The sequence below is a fragment of the Medicago sativa genome, chromosome 2 (assembly GCF_051527215.1).
Source record: "Medicago sativa cultivar Bolivia chromosome 2, Bolivia_mono, whole genome shotgun sequence".
In the NCBI taxonomy this organism is placed as follows: Eukaryota; Viridiplantae; Streptophyta; class Magnoliopsida; order Fabales; family Fabaceae; genus Medicago; species Medicago sativa.
The window spans coordinates 53,130,986-53,145,845 of record NC_140750.1 but is presented as its reverse complement, the minus strand read 5'-3'; the positions used below and the strand labels follow the sequence as shown (position 1 = coordinate 53,145,845).

Here is a 14,860-nt window from a genome sequence, read left to right as displayed (position 1 = left end):
ACCACAAGCTGAAGATTCAAAGATCAACACTTCAAAAGTTGTCTATTGGATTCGAAAACACTGCAGAAGATTAGTGGATGGTTGCAACGGTCATTTTGGTAAAGATTTGAAGGCCTTGGAACCTTATCTTCAAAAAGCGTTGACATTGTACTTTGTATGAACTGTACAACCACCTTCTCTACTACTCTGTTTTATGTCCACACTACAGGACAATAAAACAGCTCCAGAATAACAGCTATGCCTGTAAAGATGTTCCTTCACAATGGGAATGGATTTCAAATTAGTTCTTCATAGGACAACAACCAAATCAGGCAAAAGATCATTGGTGAAAGATCAAGCTTCAACAACGACTCTTTGATGTGCTGGAAATTTCACAACGTCTCTTTCACACCTCTATATAAAGGAGTGAAGACTTAGAGAATTGGCATTGCTGAACGAAAGACTCACAACATTTTTACAAGTGCCAAACCTCTGCTGAAATTGTTCTGCATTCACTTAGAATTTCTGTGTCTCAAAGTTTCATCTTAGAAATTCCTAAGTTATTGAGTCTGTATCTGATTTGTATTGTGAGCACCTCTGATTGTATATCAAGTGTTCAACCTTAAACAATTTTCTGTGTAATTTTATTTAGTTAGAAGTCTCTTGCAGTTGTGCTTGAGTAGGGAAGTCTCTTGATTGTGTTCTTGAGAAAAGGAAGACTCTTGCAAAGTGTGCTTGAGCAAAGGAAGTCTCTTGCAGGTGTGCTTGAGCAATTGTAATCAGATATTACTCTTAGTGAAATCTTCTTGGAAGTGCAAAGGGGACTGGACTACTTCCGGATTGTGGAAGGAACCAGTATAATCGCTTTGTGTCGTTCTTCTTCTCTCTCTCTGTTTTATTCCGCTGCATTTAGATTCTGATTACCACTTCAGAAGCTGTCTCACTTAGCTTCTGACCAGTGTGTTCAGTTTTTAGGAGAAACGAAGAATTTTCCAAAAACACAATTCAACCCCCCTTCTTGTGTTTTTCTCACCTTCATGATACTCGTCCTCGCCCCGTTGGATAAATATGATACCCGTGCCCGCCCCGTATCTTTGTGGGTACCCACTATACAGGTACCCGTGGGTATTGAGGTATCCATGGGTATCCATGGAGTTTTGAATTTATTTATCTTTTGGTACAAATAATAACTTTTTTTAATTACCAAAAAACTTCAACTTTTAAACATTCATACATAATCCACTTAAAATTTCATAAATAATACATAATTCATAGAAAATTCATGATTCTTATATAATATATATGTTTTATGATGTGAATGAAGTGGCAACGGTGAATTTAATAAGATGAATTAAGAAAATTTAAAATAAAAATAGGTTATTATTGAGGATTTTTAGGTGGGCAGTAAAATTTTCTTAATTATTGAATTACCAAATTGCCCCTCCTAATGGCAAATTTGTAAAAAAATGTTCCGAAGGAAAAATGAACAAATTAATGAATATTGCACAAAAATTATAAATATTTATCAAAATATTTATGAAAGCTTTATCAAGAGCATGAAAACATCATAAATTACATATTAGTTAAAATTATAAAAGTGAGCGCTTGTCATAGAGTTACCAAAAAGGGATTAACACCAATATTTACATGACACAGAATGAACGAAGGAAACACATTAAACTCTTTAGCATCTTGTGTAGGAACTTGGTTATTAATAATTTGACCGTTAAAAAATAAAAAATCTCTTTGATGTCAAAAAAGTAATATCAGCTGAGCAATATTCAGTCTCTTCACATATGCTTAGTAATATTCAGTCTGGAAGATTACATTGAAAGGATAGATGGTAAAATGACGGATAATTGTGAATCATTGTAATATGTCAAAATATAAACCTTAAAAACCATGAACCATCAACTTAGTTTTAAATAGTTAAAAATAAAAAATTGTAAAATAGTTAAAAGTTTTTAAAAATATAAAAATTGGAAAATAGTTAAAAAAAATTGGTGACGTAGCACTCAACCAAGCAACACTAAAAAAATTATATGCATTAGCGTAACCAAAAAACAGACAAACGGACATAAAATATTACTCTAAACGTTAATGTGTGTATATATTCGCGAGGTTGAAGAAAGGAGAGAAAAATATTTGGGATCATTAAATGACAGCGTGAATAAAAATATTTGTGAGATTGTGATGACTAAATGATATTGAAATTAAACATATAAGTGATAAAAAGATAATAAAATTCCTTTGAAAAAAAAGGTAATAAAATTAAATGGAACCTCCTTAAAAAATTAATGGAACGGTTAAAAATAAATAAATTTAAATGGAAGAAAAAAACATATTGAAATATAATATTAAAAAATAAAGAAAGGGTTCCCAGCGTGAGTTGAAAAGAGGTGCTTGTGAAATAAATTGTCGAGAAGTAGTTTTTTAAAGTAACATTCAACAGCTTCTGGTCAAAGCTCATTCCATTCAATTTTATGTGTTCAAAAATAGTACTTTTTTTAGTAAGTACTTAATTGATATTGTAAGAAAAGGTTCCCAGCGTGAGTTGAAAAGAGGTGCTTGTGAAATAAATTGTCGAGAAGTAGTTTTTTAAAGTAACATTCAACAACTTCTGGTCAAAGCTCATTTCATTCAATTTTATGCGTTCAAAAAAAGTACTTTTTTTAGTAAGTACTTAATTGATATTGTATTCGGCCTAACTTCTCCTTAAAATTGTAGAGAAGTTTGAAAAAATCGGGTCAAACGATACCTTAATCTCCCACAACGGTAATGTAGAAACAATTGAATTTGGGAGAAAAAATTGAAAAATAGTTAAAAATATAAAAATTGGAAAATAATTAAAAGTTATTAAAAATTAGAAAATAATTAAAAAAAATTCTTAGGAGCAAAAATGGAAATTCATAGGCCAACCCTAAAAGAAAAAACAAAAACCACACTCCAATAATTGAATTACCAAAATGCCCCTCCTAGAGGCAAATTGGTAAATTCAACGGACATTACCTTTAATATATATATATATATATATATATATATATATATATATATATATATATATATATATATATATATATATATAGTAGATTAAATGAGGAGCTTTTATATCGGATGACGATCTTGTCATATTACGATAAAATTATTATCAATAGAATTTATCTATACAATTTCAACATAACATGTAGAATCCTCCGTAGACAAATTTTCAAATTGACTTGACGACTTGAAGTGATGAAAAAATTGAAATCGCAGGGAAGTAATGAGAAGCAAATATTTTATGGTCTTGCTAACTAGTGCATTCAGAGAAATGGTTAAGGAAACTATAAATAGAAAATTTGTTTTGAAAATATAAGTTTTTGGCTTTTGATTAAGTAATAATTACACTACTTATTTTGGTTTCTTAACCAATGTTTGAGGGCATTGTTTAGCATTCTCCATATTTTATTTATTGAGATTAAATTGAAGTCAATTTCAATAATATTTTTTGCTACCTTATTTTTGGCTTGTTTGTTTGAGATTTTATTAAAAAAACATATTTTTTTAGCCAAAAGTTTTTTTTTGGTAGTATCTGTTTCAAATTTTTAAAAAATGCATTTTGTAAAAAAAACAAAGCTTAGTCTCAAAATGAAAAGCTATTCCTACAACCTTTTTTTAAAAAAAAAATTTCTAAAATTAAAGAACTCAAGTATAAAAGCTTCAAGTATTAAAAAAAATATTTTTATGTAAGTAAGCACACAAAAATGGCTTCATATTTTTTTCAAGTCTCGACAAAAATTTCAAATTCTCTTAAATCAAAATCTAATTTTTTAAAACTGAAACAATCGCTCCCTTTATTTAATTATTATTGTCTTAGAGTACAAAAGCGATACCGACAAGGGAAAAGAAAAGTAAATATAAAATCCATTTATTTCATACCACCACAATAATTAAATGACAATACACACTCATATAATATTCTAGCAGATGGGAAAAACATAGTATCTTTTCCTTCAAAAAAATAAAAATAAAACATAGTATCTTTTTTGATAGTGCAATATCTCATTCATCCCTGTAAAGCGTTTGTGTACTCTGATGAAGCTGGTACTTTTAGGGCGCATCTACACTTAAAACCAATACACTTCTTAGGAAGACCGCACTTTAAACCAATCGCACAATCGGCATCACTAAGACATCCTTTAAATGCTATTATGAAAAAAAAAATATAGAAAATGACGCAATCAAAAGAAGCTTATTGAAAACAAGAAAAAATATAGTGTATAAACAACAACGTAAAAAAGGACAATAAAAGGGTAAACAAATTATTTACCGTCAACTTTTGTTGTAACTACAAATAGGAAAATAAATATAAACATTGTATAAATAAACTTAATGATAGCCATATATATCCCCTCTTTTCTGTTACATGACAGGATAGGTTATTTTTCTTGTTGCATAATAGAACAAGCTTTGGTCATTTTATAGTGGGTAAAAATCCTAATGAAATACAAATATTATTGTCTCTTCAATTAATCAATTTGTTGTTTGTCTCTTCAGCACCTTAGTAAGTAGGTCACGTAAACCATTGTCTGATTATTATTTTTAACAAAGTTTAATTTTTAATTTTTTAACCTAGAGATTAACAGAGATAAATTTTGCAACAAAAATCTTCTTATCATGTCATTCAAAGACATTTGGGTCATACCAAAACTTCTACTTTACCTTTAGCAAATTGAAAATCATAATTCACTAAACTTACTTGTTTGCTATTGATAACGAAAATTAGGAAAATACTTTTTTTAAAGCAAAATTGGGGTTAATGCAATTATTTATATATTTATATATAAGTTTAAAGATATATACAAAGCATTTACCATTTTTACAATTAAACAATAGAATAATGTGGAGTGGCTTAAACTAACTTTTTTTTTTTTTTTTGTCATTGCTACTATCAAAAACCTTATATATACCAGTAAAAAAATAAGCTTCTAAGAAAATTTCATGTCATTGTTTATTAAATTTTTTTTTTTGACCGAAACAAAGTTAACTATTATCATTAATCAACCAATGTTCAATACAAGAAGGATAAGAATCAAAAATACGGTGACTAGCCCAAGAACAGGCCGCCCTAGCTAAACTATGAGCAACCTTGTTCGCTTGTCTCCTAACAAACTTCACCTCGAAGTTGGAATGTAAAGATAACTGATAAATAATACTGGAAACAATAGCAAGAATTCCGAATCACCATGGCCCGGAGACGATAGAGCTTGCACTAGAGTAGATGAGTCAGACTCGAAAACAACTCGATCCCATCTATTCGCATCAGCAAAGTGAAGAGCCTCGAGTAAGGCTACTGCCTCCCCCTCCAAAACTGTCATATTTGCCCGCTGCCATTTCGTTTGAGCCCGAATAAATTGCCCGCAGGAGTCTCTAACACAACACGCAAAAGATGTAATATGGTTACGGTCATGGAACGCGGACTTCAACCATGTCTCGCGTGGTTTCTCCCAAACTGAGCTATTACCTTGCACTCTATTCTGCTCGTGTTGCACAACCGGTTGTGGGGGATGTTTATGAACCTCCTGCCATTGCTGCCATGCATCTAGTGCCATCCTCCCAATGCTTGTTGAAGTATGATGAGTGGCATTCCAAATGACATCATTACGTGCAGCCCAAATTTGCCAAAGAAGTGAAGCCACCCGACCAGCAATGTCTCGGCTTTCAGAACGACATATATCAAAAACAAAATCTGCCAAACTGCTCACAGTTCCAACTCGCGGTTGCAGCACAGTCGAAAGCCCTGCTCAATACCAACTCTCACGTGCCACCGTACAACCCACAAAAGCATGCCAATCATCCTCAACAACCGTATCACACCAGGGACATGTCACCTCACATTGTACATGTCGTGATTGTAGTCGGAGACGGGTCGGAACACACCCTCTGCAAATCCTCCATAACAAATTACGTGCTTTGTGAGGGGAATTCACATTCCAAATTCTATGTCACTCACCTTCAACATGAAACTGATCAGTATGTAACAACTCCATCATAGCAAGTTTATAACCAATCTTAACAGTATACCTCCCGTTACGTTCCATCGTCCACACTATTTTATCATTCTGAACTTCGGCAAAGAGTGGTGTATCGAGAATAGCTTGCACCATATCATCAAGAAACAGAGATTCAAGCTTATCAATATCCCAAACTCGTTCCTCGTCAACTATCAAATCAGACACACGCAAACTATGCACACCCTGAATTTGTGGGGATTGAATCAAACTACCATGAACACCTCGAACCCATGGATCATTCATCACGTTGACCTGCTGCCCATTTCCAATTGTCCACCTACATCCATATAAAAGTAACTGACGCGAATTCCAAATACTCCACCAAGCAAAGCTCGAGTTATGTCCGAGTTTAGCACCCAAAAATGAGGAACGTGGAAAGTACCTCGATTTAAAGACTCTAGCAACCAGAGATTCAGGTTTAGACAGAAAGCTCCATCCTTGCTTAGCTACCATAGCGAGATTAAAAGCTTTGAAATTCCGAAACCCCATTTCACCAAATTCTTTGGGGCATGCCACACGTTCCCATGTCATCCATTTAATCCCTCGGTTGTTACTCCTTCCTCCCCACCAAAACGCATTGATCATCTTTTCAATATCATCTATGATTGAATTCGGCAAAAGATAAATACTCATTATTTATGAAGGAATAGATTGTAACACAGATTTGATCATAACTTCCTTTCCAGCTTTTGATAATGCTTGTCCCCTCCGTGCATTTATTCGTTTCCAAATACGATCCTTGATAAAAGAAAAAACAGACCTCTTATCTCTACCAATCATCGAAGGTATCCCCGAATACTTTCTGGTACCCATCACATGTCGGACACCAATAATGTGTGACAAATCCATCTGCGCCGCCTCACTCATATTGCAACTAAAAAACACCTCAGACTTTGATAAGTTAATTTCTTGTCCAGATGCTACCTCATAAGTGTTAAGAATAGTGAGTAAACGTTGTGCTTCCACCACATTGGCCCTACAAAACAAGAAACAATCGTCTGCAAACAACAGATGGGACACCACTGGTGCGCTGCGACATACTTGTACCCCATGAATATCACCTCTATTAATTGCCTTATGTATTAGAGTCGAGAGGCCCTCAGCCACCAAAATGAATAAATATGGTGATAACGGGTCACCTTGATGCAATCCTCGGCCGGGTACAATAGGTCCCACTCTGTCAAAGTTCATAAGCACCGAATAAGTAACAGAACTAACACACATCATTATCCACTGGATCCATTTCTCACTGAACCCCATTCGCATAAGCACACCACGCAGAAACCCCCAATCCACTCTATCATAAGCCTTGCTAATATCAATCTTGAGAGCCAATTCCCATCTCCATCCCTTCGTCTTCCTCTTCATTAAGTGGATTATCTCGGTAGCAATTAACGCGTTGTCCAGTATAGAGCGGCCCTCAACAAACGCTGACTGCTCCTCTGACACACATTTATCCAAACATCGTTTCAGTCGATTAGCGAGCAACTTTGACACCATTTTATACAACACATTACAAAGAGATATAGGCCTAAGATCTTTCATATTATCCGGGTCTTCGCACTTCGGAATCAAACATATATTTGTTTCTGAAAGGTTTGAAGGGAAGTAACTGCGATCCAACCATGAAACCACTGCCTGAAAAATATCATCACCACACACATGCCAAAATCTCTGATAAAATGCCGGATTAAAACCATCTGGACCTTGGGACTTGTCCGGTTGCATCTGAAAAAAGGGCTTAACGTAATTCTTCTTTTGTAATAGGTGTTGTAAGCATTATATTGTCATCCATCGACACACATTGACTCGTCTAATCCAGTACCGGTTCATGGACACCTGCATTCACAGCAAATAGTTGCTCAAAATAACTTTGTGCCATGGTACACATATCCTGTTGAGACGTAGCAATCCTCCCATCATCCGTTCGGAGCTTACTAACCTTCTTCACTTTGCCACGGGCTATCGCAGATGTATGAAAGAACTTGGTATTCATGTCCCCTTCCTTCAACCAGTTCATTTTCGCTTTTTGCTTCCAAAAGGCCTCCTCCTGTACAAGTAGTCGAGCATGCTTCGCCCGAGTTTCGACATATTGTGTACGCATCATACCATTCGACTGGGCACGAAGCTCCTCTAATATACGAACACACTGGTTAATTTCTTCCTTAAACCGAACTCTCTTCCTCCTACCCCAGCTTTGCAACTTCGTAGAACAATTCACAACTCTATCACCGAGCTCCAACCCCCTAGTACCACCCCAGCCATCCATCACCACATCCTCAATATCGTCCTCTAAGAGCCAACTGTTTTCAAATTTAAAAGAATAATTATACCTATGACGAACCGTAGGTATAGTATCAAGCAGTATTGGAGTGTGATCTGAGTGAAAAGTAAGCAAGTAAGTTTGACTTCTGGAAAACGTTGAAGTCATTCAGAGTTTCCCATAGCCATATCCAATCTTTCTTCCAGCACTCGATTGGTACCCGGACTCTTGATCCACGTAAATGGGTGACCATGCAATTTAATATCGGATAAGGCACAATCTTCAACCGCTTCACGGAAACCCGTACACAACCAATTAGGATAAGGATGAATACCAGCTTTGTCTTGTTGAGACAACAGATCATTAAAGTCTCCAATGATACACCACGGAAGAGATGACATATCCCGCAACTCTCGAAGTAAATCCCAAGCATCACGACGACGCGCATGTTCAGGAAAGCCATAATAACAAGTTAATCTCCAATCACCAGCTTCTCTATCCTCCACAATCAGATTAATGAAATTTCGAGAGTAATTTAACACACGACAATTAGAAACATCTTTCCAAAACACTGCCAGCCCACCGCTCCTTCCTTCCACATCAATTGCTAGGCATGAATCATATCCCAACATGACACGAATATTTTCCATGCTTCGTGTATTAGCCAACGTTTCAGATAGGAAAAGAATGTCTGGTTTGTGTCTTCGAGCCAGGTTTCGAAGATTTGGAACTGCACTCGGGCTGCCAAATCCTCGACAATTCCAACTCAAAATAATCATTGGTCCCGGCAGTTCTGGCTGCCAGGACGTGCCGATAAAAAATGCTGGTTTGTTTGATTTGTGGAATCCTCAACAGGTTGTTTGTCCTCTTGCATACGCTTTCTCTGAAACTGATATTCCATGTCTGCATTATTTTCCTCCTCACTAGGATTGTGCAGCTGGTTGTGGTTATCAATAGTCGAGGGAATGGCTGAACATGATGTACTCGCCCTCATATCATTAGTAAAAGTAAGTAAAGGAGCATTTACATGCCTTAACTCCTTCACGCCATCGTTGGCCCCATCTAAGATAAGCATAGAACCAGTCTGCTTACCCACCAGTACCTGACTTGTTGTCACCCTCTCCACAGAAGTCGGGGACGCCTGCTGCCTATGGGGCTTAGACTGTCCATCTGTTTCGGCTCTTCTCCCTCCCTCCTTTTCCATATCAACCTTAGAACCCCCATCTTCCCGTAACCATTGTGATGTCGCCTTCCCACCCAGCTTCCATGGATCTGCCCTAATAACGTTTGACCATCGTTTTGGAATCGTAACATCTGGCTGAGAGAACCTAACCTCACACTTATTCTCGCTGTGTTCTAGCACCCCACACACAAAACAGAAGGTTCCTAACCTCTCATACTTGAAATTCACCACACACCATTCTCCCCCATTCGCCTTGATCTTCTTGCCTATCTTCAATGGTCGTCTGATATCAAACCTCACCTTTAACCTCATATACTCACGCCAGAAGCTAGAATTGTTATTTCCATCATATTCCAAAAACTCTCCAATATAGTTCCCTAATCCCATTCCAACTTTCTCCTTCATCATACCAGTTGGAAAATTATAAACCCTAACCCAAAGATTCATATAGTTCAATTTTATATCCTTCAACGGCACCCCTATTTGCAGCTTTTCCAGAACCAAAGAGTGATTGTCATATGTCCACGGACCACCCTTCAATACCTCCTCCATATCAAGTTTGTGAAAGAATTGGAACAAGAATATCCCTGGTTGTGCTTCCTTCACCGCCACCCCTTTCACCGGTCGCCACACTTCAGACATCCGTATTTTCATCTCCTTAAGTCGACCAAGACGGTTGACAAGAAAATGGCCTACCAGACATAAGCGAGGATCATTCTCAGAACTCTCTTCCTCCTCAATGTCGAAATATAGTCCTTCATTATCACTTAGTGATAAGTCTTCCAAACTCACGTCTATCATCGTACCCACGCTAGAAAGAAAACTAGCACCGCAAACTCTTACAAGAAGAGAAACACAAAAACTCTCACAACGTCGGAGAGAAAACCTTCAACACTCTGAAACCCTTGCCGAGTGATTGAGAAGAGTGAAAAGCAGTATCACAAACCACACTTGTATGAATCGTAGTTTAGCGTTCTGTTGAGTATCGCATAAGACCCTTATTTTTTATAGTGACCGCAAATAGCTTTATATTTCAGACACAAATAGCGTTTTGATTCAATCGCAAATTAAGGAATCAATTTTAACAAAAGAATGAATTAGAGAGAGAATCGATTGATTTGTTGTTTGATTCTGCAACAGAGTCCATCGTTTGATTTCTAAGGAAACTTCAAAGAATTAATGAGTCGGAGAAATTGTCAACGCAGGGCGTGTTTTCGGAATCGCTTAATCGCATATCATGTTTTCCTGAATCGCTTATCGTGTTAGCTTTTGTTAATCGCAGATGGCGTTTGCTTTTGTTAACCGCATACCGCTTTTGCTTTTGTTAATCGCTCAATCGCTTTTGCTTTATCGTCAAAGTTTTTCAATTGAATGTTAGACACATGCACTCCATCGAATGAAGGAACTTGTTTATTAAATTTTTTATAAAATGAATGGTCTAGAACTAAAGTTGAATATAAAATTCAACTCAAAATTTTTATAGGGGGTGTCCCACATTAAAACCTATTTGAAGAGCCTATAGAATTTATAGGGGGTGTCCCACATAAAAAAATTCCAAGAATATTTTATTGAGTTGAAATTTTTTTCATTGTACTTCTTTTTTTGAAAAAAACAAGGCTAAATATGAGATGTTTTGTCAGATTCTTCAATATTTTACAGCTGCATATGGGCATCAATTATTTTACAACAATAAAAGCTCTAATTTTGTAAAGGACTAAAATTACAATTAAAATTTTATTCTCATCTTCTCAATAATGTCCTTACCTTTTTTATCAGGTATACTAACTTCTTCTTTCTTCCTAAATCTCTGTTGTTTATTTCCTTGCATTCTTACTGCGTCATGATGATGGAAGGGGTGATTATCCTTCATTTTGATAGTTCCTTTTAGAGTTTGTGTGGTGAGGAAGTTGATGAGATGTTTGTCTAATAAGTATGTATTTCTTCAATTCAACATAACACATCTACAATTTTTCATTGTCACTTTCCATCAAAGTCTAAAAGTGAAGGAATTTAAAATAATAATGACATTCTAAAACTAAATTTTAATATAAAAAATTAAACAAATGACATCCAAAAACTAAAAAAAAAACTAGTTCATCATAATGTTCTTACTATCGGGGTATCGTACATTGAGTTTGATCATCACTTTAGACTAAAAGAAACCACGTATGATATTGATACCACATATTCAGCCTAAATCTTAAAACATTAGGTATATTGGTCATATCACTGTTATGTTGCTCAACATCTACTCTTGTTTTCAATGTCAAACTTTTACTCACATTTAACACATGAACATCTCTCCCACTCGCGTTTCCGCTACAATGTCGAACGGGGTAATTGATGATGGGTCGGTCATCTTACGTTATTCTTAGCAAGTTTTTCAGTCATTTTTAGTAGGTTTGACCAGCAAAGCAGAGGAGTATTAGATCAATTGCCTGTGATTTCGAGACATTTGTATTGTTTTCTATATTCGAGTTTGTAATTATATTCTTCCCGAAACATAGCAATTTTAGGGTGTCCTTGATGTAATTCACGAAGAAATCATGTAAATCAGGCAAAACAAGACATCCAAAGATTTATGTGGTCATTGGAAAGTTGAAGAATGAATACTCAAGAGGCCTCAGAACACTTTACAGAGGGAGGAATTATGTTCTCATGTTCCAAGACATCTTACATTGAAGCAAATACCTAAAAATTGTAAACAAATAAAAATTAAAATCTCTAACCCTTAACTCTTTTATTAGTATATCGTCAAACAAAATAAGTTTCGCGAATTGTTTGGACGAAGTGAAAATCCATGAGGATACGATACTTTACTTACACTTTATTACTTGGTATATGATTTGGTAAACTTGCCTTATCCGACCATCAGTTATGCTGCGACCGTTGGGATTTATGGGGGAGCTAAGAGTGGTGTGGATCGATCCATTGGACCCAAAGCGATCATCCAAGTGAGAATGCTACCACATTTTCACCGAATATTTAAGGCATTAAGTACCGGAGTCTTCCAACTTATATGTTGTCCAACATTCACTATTCTTTTTAATATTAGAATGTAAATGACACATGACACATCACAACATTTTCTCTCTCAAGTATGACCAGATTCTAACCAGTGCTTAGCATGGGTATCCATAATAGTACCCTTTATTTAATATACATAGTAGATAGTAGATTATAGATCAACTATTTTAAAATTTACCAAAAATAAATTAGGAAAAGTTATTTTAAAAAAAAAAAAATAGGAATAGTTGTTAAAAAAAACATGTTTATCATCAAGCTAACCATATAATTGAGTCATGCATGAATATATAAACTAGATGAACATATATAAATCTAAAAATAAATGTATAAATAAATTAAAATTGGCCTCCCTACAACAAATAATTGGTTTAGTTTGTTATATGTTGAACCTATAAAAATAGAATCATTATTAAAAATAAAGAAACAATTAATTGGAGGGAAGTTGAATGTATAATAGTGTCATTTGTAAATTGTTGTATTTAGAAAAACCTTACTTTAATACATATAGTAGATAGATAGTAGATTATTGTCTGAGAGTACAAAAGCCATAACGGCAAGGGAAAAGAAAAGTAAATATATGTTTTTTGACAGTGAAAGAAAAGTAAATATAAAATCCATTTATTTGATATCACCACAATAACTAAATGACAATAGACATAGATAATTTTGTTGAAGCTGGTACTCATGAAAACCGAGGCGTCATGCATATACACTTAGTTCCTTCAAAAAATGCATATACACTTAGAATGACGACAAACTCCTCGGCAATTTTCGCCCTGCGGGCACTCCGGATGCTTACAATCGGCATCACTAATACATTCACCTAATTTATGAAAAAGAGGAATAAATTAAATTTGTTAAGCGAAAAAGAGGAATAAAAAAATTATGAAAAAGAAGAATAAATTAAATTTGTTAAGCGAAAAAGAAGAATAAATATTGTTAAAACAAGAAAAATATTGTGTATAAGTGGTGTTGATTTGAAACCTCGTAGAAGTGGTATTGGTTTGGAACCTGGGAGTGTGAAGCTTCTCAGGGTCTCATGTGTGATTATTCCTGATGTCAATTTAAGTGGGTTAATTTAACTTGTTCAAATAATATTGTGTATAAACAACAACTTAAAAAAGAACAATTGAAGGGTAAAAAAATTGTTTACCGTCAATTTTGGTTGGAACTACAAATAGGAAAATAAATAGAAACATTGTATAAATAAACTTAATGATAGCCATATATTTCCCCTCTTTTTATGTAACACACAGGACAGGTTATTTTTCTTGTTGCATTATAGAACAAGATTTGGTCATTTTATAGTGGGTAAAAATCCTAATAAAATACGAATATTATTGTCTCTTCAATTAATCAATTTGTTGTTTGTCTCTTCAGCACCTTAGTAAGTGGGTCACGTAAACAACCGTCTGATTATTATTATTAACAAATTTTAATTGGTTTTTAACCTTGCATAATTGGAAAGGGGGAAAATGTTGGAGGGGAATGATAGATGGTGCGAATGCATTATTGCATCGAATATCGACGAAATGCATTGTAATACATTGGAATACCGTGTTTGTAATACAATGTAATTATATATTTAAGCTATGCTTATCATGTTTTTATCGAGAATGAATCAAAGAATACTCTGTTTTCCCGAAAAATTTCGCAAAATGGAAACCTTGGCAAGAAAAATTTGGATTATATATTTAAATAGCACAGCTGTTCCTACCAAGTTTCACAACATGCTTATTCGAGAACTAGCTGCATTCATTTTTGCATTGGAACGTTTCCTCCAAGCTTCATACGAGGTAGCTATATATTTTACATTGGCTAACTCTAACCAAGCGCACAGTGACGGATCTATATATTTTACATTTGTTGCATAGTGGTATTCAAAAAAATTAAATTATCTTAAAAAATAATAATTTTTATCATGATAAACAACACAAAATAGATAATGATTTTTTTTAATAAAATCTTTAAAAAAATAATATCTAACTTGTTCAATGTAAAAATTATTTTTATTTTAATTCATATTAAACTGGCATAATGAGACAGTTTGTTATAAGTTTTTAAGAAAAAACTATTTTTTTTTTAAAAATCACTTTAAAGAGTATGTATATGTTTCTTACAACTTTTTTTAAAAATTATAATCTACAAAAAAAATCTAGAAACTGTTTCAAATGAAAAGTTGTTACGAGTAGCTTTAAAAAAATGTATTTTTTTAGATGGTTGGGAAAATAAGTGTCAAAAGATTGTTAAATGATAAGATATTAAAAGTAGATTTTCAAAAAAATATCACTTTTTTTAAAAAAAAATCTAAAAACAAATTCAATGAGAAGATATTAAAAGTAGATTTTAAAAATA

At 34.4% G+C, this 14,860-nt stretch overlaps 1 protein-coding gene and 1 long non-coding RNA gene across 3 annotated transcripts; both read right to left on the bottom strand.

Moving 5' to 3' along the window:
• Positions 1 to 3,870: 3,870 nt before the first annotated feature.
• Positions 3,871 to 4,425, bottom strand: LOC146948851 (uncharacterized). The gene is made up of 2 exons (XR_015027052.1): positions 4,289 to 4,425; positions 3,871 to 4,164 (listed from the first exon to the last, which is right to left on the bottom strand). It is a non-coding gene; the product is annotated as an uncharacterized LOC146948851 (long non-coding RNA).
• A 461-nt stretch (positions 4,426 to 4,886) lies between these two features.
• Positions 4,887 to 13,813, bottom strand: LOC146948850 (uncharacterized). 2 transcript variants are annotated; one of them, XM_085745039.1, is made up of 4 exons: positions 13,659 to 13,812; positions 13,490 to 13,558; positions 12,303 to 13,328; positions 4,887 to 12,169 (listed from the first exon to the last, which is right to left on the bottom strand). In XM_085745039.1, the coding sequence occupies exon 4, from the start codon at positions 10,277 to 10,279 to the stop codon at positions 9,071 to 9,073; it is 1,209 nt and encodes a 402-aa protein (XP_085601165.1). In that variant the 5' UTR covers positions 10,280 to 12,169; positions 12,303 to 13,328; positions 13,490 to 13,558; positions 13,659 to 13,812; the 3' UTR covers positions 4,887 to 9,070. The 2 variants fall into 2 exon arrangements, with proteins under 2 accessions (XP_085601165.1, XP_085601164.1); XM_085745038.1 differs by having other exon boundaries at positions 4,887 to 13,328; positions 13,659 to 13,813.
• Positions 13,814 to 14,860: the final 1,047 nt, after the last annotated feature.

Excerpts from the sequence above, each read along its gene's own strand:
- LOC146948850 (XM_085745038.1), bottom strand. The coding sequence starts at position 10,279 with ATGATAGACGTGAGTTTGGAAGACTTATCACTAAGTGATAATGAAGGA.